Source organism: Coturnix japonica, unplaced genomic scaffold (genome assembly GCF_001577835.2).
Source record: "Coturnix japonica isolate 7356 unplaced genomic scaffold, Coturnix japonica 2.1 chrUnrandom424, whole genome shotgun sequence".
Classification (NCBI taxonomy): Eukaryota; Metazoa; Chordata; class Aves; order Galliformes; family Phasianidae; genus Coturnix; species Coturnix japonica.
In genome coordinates this window covers 104716-118562 of record NW_015439869.1, presented here as the reverse complement: position 1 = coordinate 118562, position 13847 = coordinate 104716, and the positions used below count along the sequence as shown (strand labels likewise).

Here is a 13847-nt window from a genome sequence, read left to right as displayed (position 1 = left end):
GCCGTCTATGGGAACCGGCAGTCCATCACGGAGGTATCAGCGAGCACTTCGTTGTCTGGGGCGGTGCCGCCCATATGTGGGATGCCCTGGAATATTCTGGGCGGGGTCAGCAGGGCAACCTGCTCCCCAGAAGTACCGGGGTAACTCCATTCCTTGGGGGGGGGATCTGGCGAGCACCTGCGGTCCCAATGGGGGAATCCCTGCTAATTGCTGGGGGGGCGGGCATGCAGCAGCAGCTGCCCGCGTTCTGAGGTGTGGGAACGCTCCGATGTGCCCTCAGTGTGGGTGGGGCTGCTCACGTCTGGAGGGGGCCACCTTGCCCCAATGGGGAACCCCCGCTTCCTTGGCAAGGGGGGTCATGCAGAGCACCTGCGCCGCCTATAGGGGTATCCATGCTATTTTGTCTTGGTGGCTCCCTACTTCTGGCTGCCAGTCGGGGGGGTCAGGCAGCAGCCTATGTCCACCGAGCCATTGGAGAGAGTTCCCCATTCTGCCGGAGAGGAGCTGCAAGCATCTGCCCCAACCTGGGGATCCCCTCGGCATCATTACTGGGAGGGGGGGGGTCCAGCAGACCACCTGCCTCGTATGGGAACCCATGTCCTCAAGGGGGATCAGCATGCACCTCCCCAATTAGGGATCCTGCCTCGCTACATTGCTGGGTGGGGTCGAGTTAGCACCTGCACTTTATGGGCGGAGTGTGCAGCGAAGTTGATCCCCAATTACTTGGGGGGGGGAGCTGCAGCAGCGCGAGGCCCAATGGGGATCCCTAGCAATCCCTGCTATTCCCCTGGGGGGGGAGCTGCACACCTGCCCCCAGATGGGGATGCCCTGCTAATTCGTGGGAGGGGGGTCAGCAGCACTGCCTCTATGGGGAACCCATTCCCTCAAGGGGGGGTCAGCAGGCACCTGCCGAACCAAGGGGAACGCGTGTTCCTCAAGGGGGGGGTCAGCAGCAACCCTGCCCCTATGGGGGTATCCCTGCTATTCTGGGGGGTTCACCTGCACACCTGCCGCAATGGGGGATCCCCATTCCTTGGGACGGGGGGGGGAGCTGCAGCACGGCACATGCCTCCAGAGGGGATTCCGCCTGCATGCTTTGGGGGGGGTCAGCAGCACCTGCCCTCCATAGGGGAACCCTGCAATTCTGGGGGGGTACAAGCCGGCACCCGCCTCTATGGGGAGCCCATTCCCTCCAAGGGGGGGGTTACTGCGACACCCTGCCTTTATGGGGATCCTTGCTATTCTCCTGGGGGGGTTTCACGCAGCACCTGCCCTGCCGCCTAGGGGATCCCCATCCTGGCCGGGGAGCTTGGCAGGCACCTGCCCCAGTGGGGGAATCCCTGCTCTTGCCTTGCTGACAGGGTCAGCAAGGCACGCATGAGCCCATGATTGGGTTGCCCATTCCCTTCCTCGTGGGGGGTTCAGCACAACTGCCCTGCTGTGACGCCAGCTGGAGGACATTGGGGTTGTGGCGGGTGGATGGGGGAGGTGTCTCGTCAGGGCGCACTAATACTCAGGTATGGAGGGAAAGGGGACGGCAGCGACGGTAGCGCTAGGCTGGTGGGTGGCGATCAGCGCAGTTTCCACTCGGAGGCCGCGTGGGGGCAGCGCAGGTGCAGGTGGAGGGCAAGTGTGAGCATTGTCGGGGTGGATGGAGGCAGTGTGAGGCATCTCGGGGTGTGATGGGCTGAAGTGGTGAGCATTCGCTGCGCCGGGTGTGATGGAGCCAGTGTGAGCATCTCCGGGGGTGTGATGGGAGCAAGGTGGTGAGCAATCTGGGGGTGTGATGGAGCAGTATGCAGCATCTCGGGGTGGGATGGAGCAGTGTGAGGCAGTCTGGGGGTGTGATGGAGCAGGGTATGAGCATTCTCGGGGGTGGGATGGAGCAGTGTGAGCAATCTGGACGGGTGTGGATGGAGGCAGTATGAGCATCTCGGGGTGTGATGGAGCAGTGTGAGCATCTCGGGGTGGGATGGAGCAGTGTGAGCATCTGGGGGTGGGATGGAGCAGTGTGAGCATCTCGGGGTGTGATTGGAGCAGTGTGAGCCAAATCTCGGGTGGGATGGAAGCAGTGTGAGCATCTCTGGGTGGGATGGAGGCACGTGTGAGCAATCTCGGGGGTGGGATGGAGGCAGTGTGAGGCATCTCTGGGTGGGTCCAGAGCACAGTTGAGCATCCTGGGGGTGTGGATCTGGAGGCAGTGTGAGCACTCGGGGTGGGATGGAGCAGTGTGAGCATCTGGGGGTGTGATGGGAGCAGTGTGAAGCATCTGGGGGTGAGATGGAGCAGTTGTGAGCATCTCGGGTGGTGATGGAGCAGTGTGAGCATCTGGGGGTGGGATGGAGCAGTGTGGAGCATCTGGGGGGTGTGGATGGAGCCAAGTGTGAGCATCTCGGTGGGATGGAGGGCAGGTGTGAGCATCTGGGGGTGGGATGGAGCACGTGTGAGCATCTGAGGGGTGTGATTGGAGCATGTGAGCATCTCGGGGGTGGGAATGAGGGCAGTTGTGAGCATCTCGGCGGTGGGGAATGGAGCAAGTGTGAGCATCTCGGGGTGGGGATGGAGCAGTGTGAGCATCTCGGGGTGGGTCAGAGCAGTGTGAGCATCTGGGGGTGTGATGGAGCAGTGTGAGCATCTCGGGGTGGGATGGAGCAGTGTGAGCATCTGGGGGTGTGATGGAGCAGTGTGAGCATCTGGGGGTGTGATGGGTAGCAGTGTTGAGCACTCGGGGTGGGATGGGAGGCAGTGGTGAGCAATCTGGGGGTCGGGAATGGAGCAGTGTGAGAGGCATCTGGGGGTGTGATGGAGCAGTTGGTTGAGCATCTCAGGGGTGGATGGAGACAGTGGTGAGCATCCTCGGGGTGGGAATGGACAGTGTGACGCATTCTGGGGTGGTGCATGGAGCAGTGTGAGCATCCTCGGGTGGGATAATGGAGCAGTGTGACATCTCGGGGTGGGATGGAGCAGTGTGAGCATCTCGGGGTGGGATGGAGCAGTGTGAGCATCTCGGGGGTGGGTCGACGAGCAACCTGTTGAAGCATCTGGGGTGTCGATGGTAGCAGCCTGTTGAGCATCTCGAGGGTTGGGAATGGAGCAGTGGACATCTGGGGGTGTGATGGCAGCCAGTGTGAGCAATCTGGGGGTGTTGATGGCAGCAGTGTGAAGCATCTCCAGGGGTGGGAGGACCAGTGTGAGGCATGCTGCTTGGGGGTGGGATGGGAAGCAGGTGTGAGCATTGCTTGAGCGGGGTTGTGATGGCAGATAAGCAGTGAGTGAGCATCTCGGGGTGGGTGGATGCAGTGTGAGCGATCTGGGGGGGGATGGAGCAGTGTGAGCATCTGGGGGTGTGGATGGGAGCAGTGTGAGCATCTCGGGGTGGGTCAAGAGCAGTGTGAGCATCTCGGGGTGGGAATGGAGCAGGTGTGAGCCATCTGGGGGTGTGAGTGGAATGCAGTTGTGAGCATCTGGGGTGTGATTGGGAGGCAAGTGGTGGAGCATCTCGGGGGGGTGGGTATGGAGCAGTTGTTGAGCATCTGGGGTGGGATGAGCAGTGTGAGCATCTGGGGGGTGTGAATGGAGCAAGTGTGAGCGGATTCGGGGTGGGATGGAGCAGTGTTAGCATCTGGGGGTTGTGATGGAGCAGTGTGAGCGATCTGGGGGTGGGATGGAGCCGTGTGAGCATCTGGGGTGGGATGGAGCAGTGTTGAGCATCTGGGGGGTGTGAATGGAGCAGTATTGAGCATCTGGCGGGGTGTGATGGAGCAGTGTGAGCATCTGGGGGTGGGATGGAGCAGTGTTGAGCATCTGGGGGTGTTGATGGAGCAGCTGTGAGCAGTCTCCGGGGATGGGTCAGAAGCAGTGTGAGCAGCTCGGGGTGCAGGAATTTGGAGCAGTGTGGAGCATACTCGGGGTGGTGAGTGGAGCATGTGAGCATGCTCAGGGTGTGATGGAGCAAGTGGTGAGCATCTGGGGGTGGATGGAGCAGTGTGAGCGATCGCTGCGGGTGGGATGGAGCAGGTTGTTGAGCATCTGGGGGTGGGGTCAGACCAATCAGACCATGGACTCTGTTATGGCTCCTGCTTTGGCACAGCGCAGTGTCTGAGCACAGGGCTGTGTGCCCGTCCCCAAATTCCAGGGCGATGATGTGATGGTGATGATGTGATGCTGAGTGTGTCCTGCAGCTATTTATGTGCACCAAGTGCTTCTGGGCACTGGGGTGGCTCCGTGCTGCCTTTGCTCCTCTCTCTGTTGTGTGCCCTGAGAGCTTCGTGCAGGTCCTGGGTACCCCACAGGGAGGTGTGGGGATGTGGGGGGTCATGGGGACGTTGGCATCGTGGGGACACCGGTATCATGGGGGCACCAGTGCTGTGGGGGATGATTCTGTGGGGTCTGGGTCTTATAGGGACATGAGTGTTATAGAGATCTACACTGTGGGGATGTGGGCACAGGGACATGAGTATGGGATGCCTGTCATGGGGGTGAGTGCACTGCGGGGGTATGAGTGTCGTGGGGACATGGGGGCACTTATGTGTCATGGAGATGAGCTTGTGGGGGCAGGAGCATCGTGGGGATGAGTGTTGTAGGGACAGAAGCACTGTGGGGGTATGAGCATCACAGGGACATGAGCTTCACAGGGACATGAGCAACATATTGACATGAGCATCGCATCACAGACATGAGCATCACAGTGACATGAACAACACAGGGACACAAGCGTCGTAGGGACAGGAGCATCACAGGGACAAGAACAACATAGGGATATGAGCATCATAAGGACATGAGCATTGTAGGGACATGAGCATCACAGGGACATGAGCATCACAGACATAAGCACCGTAGGGACATGAACATTGCAGGAACAGGAGCATCGTGGGGACACAAACTTTGGAGTGACCCAGGCACTGTGGGGACAGGAGCATCACAGGGACACAAGTGTCACAGGGACACAGGCATCGTGGGGACAGGGATGTTGCAGGGACACAAGCGTTGTGGTGATACGATATGGCACGGTGGGGACATGGCATTGCTGGGATATGAGCATTGCTGGGACATGGCATTACTGGGATATGGCACTGTGGGGACATGGCATTGCTGGGACATGAACATTGCTGGGACATGGTATTACTGGGATATGGCACTGTGGGGACATGGCATTACTGGGATATGGCACTGTGGGGACATGGCATTGCTGGGATATGAGCATTGCTGGGACCCAGCACTGTGGGGACATGGCATTGTGGCCCCTTCCCCCCCTCCCCCCCATCTCCTGCGGTTGCTGCGGATTAGGAGGAGGAAACGCGGCGTTGGGTTACTGCGATGCTGAACCTGCCATTATGGGCTTTATTCTGCTCAGCTCTGCTGTTGGATGCGGCCCCATTTGCAGCCACGTCCCACTCCAAGGGCTCCCGGAGCCCCATAGATGTGTGGGGTGGGTGCTGAGCCCTGAGCACCTGTGGGTGCACGGAGGTGTCCGAGTGCTCTGCTCCCTTCCAGGCAACCCAGAGATTTGGGGGCACTGAGGGCTGCTCCAGCCTGGTTGTGCTCCATGCATCCCCACCAGCTCCCCAGCATCCTCCCAGCACCCACCCCAGCTCCAAACATCTCCCCTCAGCCCCCTCAGTGCCCCCCAGCTCTCATCATCCCCACCAGCTCCCAGCATCTCCCACAGCCCCCCCCAGCTCCCCAGCAGCCCCCCCAGTGCCCGTCATCTCCCAGCCCCCCAGCGTCCCCTCAGCTCCCCAGCATCTCCCCCAGACCCCCCCAGATTCACAGCATCCCCCCAGTTCCTAACATCCCCCCCAGCTCCTCAGCTCCCAACATGCCCCATAGCCCCCCCCCCAGTTCCCCATCACCCCTCCAGCTCCCGGCATCCTTCCCAGCTCCCAAATCTCCCCTAGAGCCCCTCCAGCTCCCCCCATTTTCCATCATACCCCCAGCCCCTCCCCCCTTCCCATTATCCTCCCCAGCTCCCCAGTATCCCCCCCCCCAGCACTGTACATGGGGGTGGGGGGGACACAGAGTTGTGCACCCTGAGGCTGCACAACCCCTCCTCAGGCTTAGACCCAACGGGACATGGGTGGCATCATTCACTGCTGCTCCCTGATTCACGACTCCCCATTACTTAGGGGCACCCATTGCCGTGCTCCCCCTGCAGCAGTGGGGGGTGGGAGGTGCTGGCAGACCCCCTTCCTTTCTTCCAACAGACCCCGCGCAGCTTTCTCTCCCAGCTGCCCCATAACTGCCACCTGCGTGGCTTTAACGGCTGCCAGCTGCACGCCGTGGGGCAGAGGCCTGGGGGGTGCATGGAAGTGATCACTGGGAGCTGCAGCCACGTGTGGGGGGACATGGGGGGGGCTGTGTGTCCCGTGCTGGGGTCTGTTGTCCCCCCCCACCCTGAGCTCCTGCTGCAGGATGTGGGGTGCAGGCAATGAGCAGCAGAGCCCTGCAGTGAGAGGGGGCTCTGTGCTATGGGGGGGTCTGTGCTATGGGGGGCTCTGTGCTATGGGGGGCTCGTGGTGCTATGGAAGCGTTTGTGGCTATGGTGGGCGGCTCTGCTGCTATCTGGGGGAGTCGTCGTGGCTAAGGGGGTCTGTGCTATGGGGGGGTCTGTGCTAAGGGGGGGTCTGTGCTAAGGGGGGGTCTGTGCTATGGGGGGGTCTGTGCTAAGGGGGGCTCTGTGCTATGGGGGGTGCCCAGGAGCTGCACCACCATCCCTGGCTCGAGTGCTTTGGTTTGGGGCTCTGGGGGGCAAATAAAGGAGCACAGCACGTAGATGGGGAAGCAAAGTGTGCATGTGCAGGGATGAGCAGTGCAAAGGTGGAAGCAAAGCATGCAGAGGTGGAAGCAAAGCATGCAAAAGTGGAAGCAAACCATGCAACGGTGGAAGCAAACCATGCAACGGTGGAAGCAAAGCATGCAAAGGTGGATGCAGAAGCAAAGCATGCAAAGGTGGAAGCAAACTATGCAAAGGTGGAAGCAAACTATGCAAAGGTGGAAACAAAGCATGCAAAGGTGGAAGCAGAAGCAAAGCATGCAAAGATGGAAGCAAAGCATGCAAAGGTGGAAGCAAAGCATGCAGAAGTGGAAGCTTTTGTGTGGCTGCTGTCCCTGCATGGCTGCTGTCCTGTCCCTGCATGGCTCTTGTCTTTGCATGGCTGCTGTCCATGCATGGCTCCTGTCCTGTCCCTGCATGGCTCCTGTCCTGGCCCTGTATGGCTGATGTCTCTGCATGGCTGCTGTCCTGTCCCTGCGTGGCTCCTGTCCCTTCATGGCTCTCATCCTGTCCCTGCATGGCTCCTGTCCTGCATGGCTCCTGTCCCTGCATGGATCCTGTCCCTGCATGGCTCTTGTCCTGTCCCTGCGTGGCTCCTGTCCTTGCATGGCTCTTGTCCTATCCCTGCATGGCTCCTGTCCCTGCATGGCTTTTGTCCTGTCCCTGCATGGCTTTTGTCCCTGCATGGATCCTGTCCCTGCATGGCTCCTGTCCTATCCCTGCATGGCTTTTGTCCCTGCATGGCTCCTGTCCCTGCATGGCTCCTGTCCTGTCCCTGCGTGGCTCCTGTCCCTGCATGGCTCCTGTCCCTGCATGGCTGCTGTCCTGTCCCTGCGAGGCTCCTGTCCCTGTGTGACCACATTGCTCAGTGCAGCGGGGATGGATCAGCCACGTCCCTTAATGATCAGAGCATTGCCGCGGTGCTGAGTGCTACAACCTCACCTGCAGCACCCATAGGGCTCCGCTGAGCCTTTCCCCCCCAGCACCTCCCAGTTTCAATTGAAGTGGATCCATCACCGCTCCATGTGCCTTTGAGAGAGGCAGGGAGCCTTCCAAAGCCCTTTCTCCAGCTTCAAAACTAATATTGAAAGTAAAAATAGCAACATTTCCACCTCTGAGCTGCAGAACGCGTCCAGATCCCGGCGTGAAACCCCCAACCCCACACTGAGACCCCCTGTGGAGCCGCATCTGTGTGTCCCCCTGGCAGCTCAGCACCTTCCCTGCTCCCCTCGGCTTCCCTTGATTTCTATGAGCAGCTGCCACAAAGGAAGGGAAGGAAGGAGGGAGGGAGGTGCCATTGCTCCCATGGTGGGGTCCCCAGGTGGAGGTGGCAGCTCCAGGTGTCCTGAGATGGGAGGTTCTGTACGGTCCCAAGATGGGAAAGTGCTGCATAAGGCGGGAGGTGCCGCGTGGTGTCAACGTGGGAAGCGCTGCACGGTCCCAAGATAAGAGATGTTGCACAGCCCCAGGTTGGAGACGACATGATGGCCCAGGGTGGGAGATGCTGCGTGGTCCTGACATGGGAGATCCTGCATGGTACTGACATGGGAGATCCTGCATGGAACTTACATGGGAGATCCTGCATGGAACTTACATGGGGAGATCCTGCATGGACCTGACATGGGAAATGCTGCATGGACCTGATATGGGAAATGCTGCATGGACCTGATATGGGAGATCCTGCATGGACCTGATATGGGAATTACTGCATGGACCTGACATGGGAAATGCTGCATGGACCTGATATGGGAATTACGCGCATGACCTTGATATGGGAAATCGCCTGCATGGACCTGGATATGGGAATTACTGCATGGACCTGATATGGAAATGCTGCATGGACCTTGATATGGGGAGATGCTGCATGGAAGCTGACATGGGAAAATGCTGCATGGACCTGACATGGGAAACTGCCTGCATGGACCTGATATGGGAGATCCTGCATGGACCTGATATGGGAAATGCTGCATGGACCTGACATGGGAGATGCTGCATGACAGGGGAGATGCCACACAGCTCCAAGATGGGAGATATCATACAAGATGGGAGATGCCATGCGGTCCCAAGATGGGAGATATAATGTGGACCAAAGATAATGGATGCTGCACATTCTCAAGATGGGAGATGCCTTGTTGTCCCAAGATGGGAGATACCAAAGTGTCCTGAGATGGGAGATGCTGGGTGTCCCCAGGACAGGATATAGCATAGAAGGTGGGAGGACAAGATATAGCATACAAGATAGGAGGACAGGATATAGCATACAACATGGGGATGTGCCACATGGTCCCAAGGTGGGAGATGGTGCAGGTTGGAGATGCCGTGTGGACTCACAACAGGAGGTGCTGCACAGTGCCAGGACAGGAGGTGCTACATGGTCCTGACACAGGAGATGCTGCAGGAGAGGAGATGCCATAGGATACAACCCAAGATGAGCTCAGATAGAAGGTGCTGCGCAGACCCAAGATGGAGATGCCCCATGTTGTAGCTCCGGGTGCCATCACTGGGCTCCTGTGCAGCACCTGCTCCAGCACTGACCTGAACTTTCCCATTCTGCATTAGCTGTGGGCACTGCTCCATGTGAGGACCAGTGATGGACCATGCTGAGTATCCATCACCCATTAGGTCCTCAGGGCTCTTCCACACACCGTGCCCCATCCCCCACCGCCCCCACCCCCATTTTGCACACACCCCCAGCATCAGCTCTGAGCCTCATCCCATGGATCCCCGTGCTCTGCACCCACTGGTGATGCTGGGGAGCTTCATTGCCCTGCAGCCCACAGGACTTGCAGCAAACCGTGCTGGGGGGAGCAGAGCGCCGGGCTCACAGCGCTGCACGTGTAATTGATTTCCCCAGGAAACCCGGCCCAGCTGCAGCATCTGGTCCTCACCAAGCGCTGCCTTGACCTGCTGCTGCAGCCGGGTACAGCACAGCACGGAGCTCCTGGTGCTGCACAACCAGGGCTGTGCTGGGCTGGGAGGAAGGAGGCTTCTGCCTTGGCTCTGAACCGTACTCATCTTTAATGATACGAGCTGCTCAGGCTTTATATTATCGTATCAATGACATGAAACACCAGCATGTATTGATTAAACTCAACAAATGCAGCACCCCAGGCCTCAGTTCAGGGGATGGCGTGGCTCAAAGCTGGACGGGACAGCACGGGCAGCGGTGGGTCCCGGCGGCAGCGTCCCCAGCGTGGCTCAGTCCCAGCGGGGCGGCCCCACAGCCCGGCCCCATTGGCCCCATAGGGGCAGGGTCCTGTCCCTGGCAGCGGGGTGAAGGCGGGAGTGTGTCCATGGGTCGCTGTGTGCGGCTCTTCTGTCCGTCCTTCCGCTCCTCCGTGCCGTCTTTCCCAGCAGCGCCTAGCTCCGGATCGCCGTCTTCCTGTCGCGGTCTTTACTCTGTAGAGAAGAGGGAATAGGGTGAGTGAGTGAGTGGGAGAACCACCCCTGGGCTGGGTTTCCCAGCAGCAGGATGCCCTGCGTCCCCGTGGCGTCCTCCCACCATCCCCAGCTGGGCAAGGAGTCGGGCAATGGAGTCCCAGTGCTGGGGAACCTCATCACTGCCACCAGCACCACCATCGCCACCACCCATGCCATAGAATCACAGAGTCATTGAGGTTGGGGAAGAGCTCCACAGTCACCCAGTCCGACCCCAACCCCACCACCAGTGCCACAGAATCACAGAATTCAGGTTGGGGAGGAGCTCCAGGGTCACCCAATCCGACCCCAACCCCTCCCACTGTGTCAGGGACACCTGAAGGACGCTGTGTCCATCGCTTCCCATGGCAGAGCCCAGCCATTCTTTGGAGAGGAAATGGTTCCTCACATCCATCCACCAGCACCAGCACCACCATCGATACCACCCCACCACTGCCGCCAATACCACCACCATCACCATCTACAACGCGTCAACCGCACCACAACCAACACCACTACCATCACCAGTACCACCAGTATCACCAGTACCACCAGTATCACCAGTACCACCAGTACCACCAGTATCACCAGTACCACCAGTACCACCAGTATCACCAGTACCATCAGTACCACCAGTATCACCAGTACCACCAGTATCACCAGTACCACCAGTATCACCAGTACCACCAGCACCGCCCTGGCCAGGTGGGTGCAAGCAGAGCTGCTTCTTCACCTTTCCTGCTGATGGGAATGGTCAGGCTAGATGGGGCCTCAGGCAAACTCATCTGGTGGGGACAACCAGCCCATAGCATGAGTTGGGCTGCAGCAGGGGGGACTTTGAGGTCCTTTCCAACCCAACCATCCCATGGCTCTGTGATCTTTAAGGACCTTTCCAACCCATCCCATGGCTTTATGATCTTTAAGTGCTCTTCTAACCCAACCCATCCCATGGCTCTACAATCTGTAAGGACCCTTCCAACTCAACCCATCCCATGGCTCTGTGACCTTTAAGAACCCTTCCAACCCAACCTATCCCATGGCTCTGTGATCTTTAAGGACCCGTCCTACTCAGACAATTTTGTGTTTCTGTGATCTGTAAGGACCTGTCCAACTCAGACAGTTTTGTATTTCTGTGATCTTTAAGTACCCTTCCAACCCAACCATCCCATGTCTCTATGATCTTTAAGGACCCCTCCAACCCCTCCCACGGCTCTACAACCTTTAAGGACCCTTCCATCCCAACTGTTTATGGTTCTCTGTGCCTGCTGGCACTGTGCACCTTTATTGTGGCCATGCCGGGGCTGCTCCACGGTGCTGCTGGTGCAGCCTCCCCCACGCTGCACGTGCAGCCCCGGCTCTGACTCTTCCTTTGTTACCGGGGGTGGGGAGGGGAGGGGAAGGGGAGTTCAGCTCCGAAATGGTAAAATTAAATTTCCCAGATGTTCGGGCCCCAGGAGTTCTTGTGCTGTCTGGAGAGGAAATGGGGATTCGGAAAATCCCGCCTCATATTTTTTCCCCTATCACCTTGCCTTTCCGCTGCCATTAAGTGCAGCAGGAACCGTAAATTACGGGGCTGCGTAGCCGGCCCATCTCCAGATACCGTGGGGGAGCTGTGGGGTCAGCGGGGGCTGCCCGGCCCCATTGCGCTGCTGCAGGCACCGGGGTCCCATAGCCGTACTGCTGTTGTGGGGCAGAGCCGAGCCCTGCTCGACTTCGGAGCACCCAGCACTGGGTTGTACCCATCCCTATGGGGCGTGCTGTGGGGCAGCCACTGGGTGCAGGTTACAGGTTGCAAGAGCCTGAGAGGAGGTTTCCCCCCTTCTCCTTTGCTCCCTCTGCCACCCCCTGAGCTCCCGGCTGCTCTCAGTGCCCGCCTCCCCATTTGTGCTGCCTCTCCAACATGTGCTCCCACCCCGGGGTCACCGTGGGCTTTGGGGTTAGGGTTAGGGTTGGGGTGGGCCATGGGCACAGGGGGAGCATAGCAAAGGGTCTCAGCCCCCAGCAAAAGGAATGGCATTGAATCTGGGCTTTCAGTGCTGAAATGCAGCCCAGCCCTCAGCCCGACCCAGGGTGTACAAGCGCTGCCGCTTACTGTACCCGCTGCCCTTCACCCAACAGAAATAGATCAGGTCCCTCGCCAGCGCCATGTCCCCAGCAGTACCAGGTGTCCCACCAACACCGTGTCCCCATATCCCCACCAGTATCGTGTCCCCACCAGCACCATGTCCCCAACCAGCACCATATCCCCAACCAGCACCATGTCCCCAACCAGCACCATGTCCCCAACCAAGCACCTTGTCCGCCAACCAGCCACCATTGTTCCCAACCAGCACCATATCCCCAACCAGCAGCCAATGTCCAACCAGCACCATGTCCCAACCAGTCACCATGTCCCCCAACCCAGGCACCATGTCCCGAACCAGCCACCATGTCCCTACCAGCACCATGTCCCCAACCAGCACCGTGTCCCCAACCAGCACCGTGTCCCCACCAGCACCATGTCCCCAACCAGCACCGTGTCCCCAACCAGCACCGTGTCCCCAACCAGCACCATGTCCCCAACCAGCACCGTGTCCCCAACCAGCACCATGTCCCCACCAGCACCATGTCCCCAACCAGCACCGTGTCCCCAACCAGCACCATGTCCCCAACCAGCACCATGTCCCCAACCAGCACCGTGTCCCCAACCAGCACCATGTCCCAACCAGCACCTTGTCCCCACCAGCACCATGTCCCCAACCAGCACCATGTCCCAACCAGCACCTTGTCCCCAACCAGCACCGTGTCCCCACCCAGCACCATGTCCCCAGCCATCGCCCTTTGTCCTGGAGGGGACATGGTACCCACAAAAGGACCCCCAGAGGTGACCCCCCCCCCCACACTCATCACCTGCACCAAGGCCCAGCCTCCCCCTCCACCTGCAGCTCCAACCATGTTGCTCACCAATCTCTGTTTGGTAGTGAACAAAAAGGGGGCTTTTCCCAGGGTATGGGGTTGGGGTCAGCCCCAAAACACCAGCGGGAAGGCATTGGGATGGTGGAATATAACCTTGGGTCACAGAGCTGGCTGAGCCCCCCACCACCCACCACAGCTGAGACTGGGGTGGGTTTGTAGGAGATGGTGCTGCCCCACATCCCGAGTTCCCGACCCCTCGCGCCATCCCAGCCGAGCAGCGTCGGACTCCGTCCCATGAGGGTGCGTTGGTCGGGACGGCATCCGCACACGTAAGCAGAAAGGCATGGCGGAAAATGAGCGCTGCAGGGTGGGGATGGATGGACAGGGAGCGCTTCAGCTCTGCCTCCTGCCAGGGGGGTGTGGGCAGGGGGCTCTGCCCTGACTCCTGCCATGGGCAGCCATCTTTGTGTAGTGGGCAGGGGGCTCTGCCTTGTCTTTTGCAGTGGGCACACAGGGGTCTGTGCCCTTCATCATGCAATGGGCACATTGGCGGGGGGCTGGGGGCTGCCTCCTGTGATAGGCAGGGCTCTGCACCCTTCGTTTTGCAATAGGAACATGGGTGGGGGTCTCTGCGCCCTTAATTGTGCTATAGGAACATGGCTGGGGGTCTCTGCGCCCTTCGATGTGCAATAGGAACATGGGTGGGGTTCTCTGTGCCCTTCATTGTGCTATAGGAACATGGGTGGGGGTCTCTGTGCCCTTC

General features: G+C 59.4%; 2 protein-coding genes across 2 annotated transcripts in view; one reads left to right on the top strand and one right to left on the bottom strand.

Annotated features, from left to right (window-relative positions):
• BOP1 (BOP1 ribosomal biogenesis factor) overlaps positions 1-13847 on the top strand; it is an 80387-nt gene that overhangs the window by 33983 nt on the left and 32557 nt on the right. The window lies entirely within an intron of this gene.
• Positions 9767-13847, bottom strand: part of SCX (scleraxis bHLH transcription factor) — a 12372-nt gene continuing 8291 nt past the window's right edge. Inside the window, exon 2 of the mRNA XM_015850412.2 lies at positions 9767-10171. Within this exon, the coding sequence (XP_015705898.1) occupies positions 10133-10171 (39 nt within the window). The 3' untranslated portion in view covers positions 9767-10132. The remainder of the gene's footprint in view (positions 10172-13847) is intronic.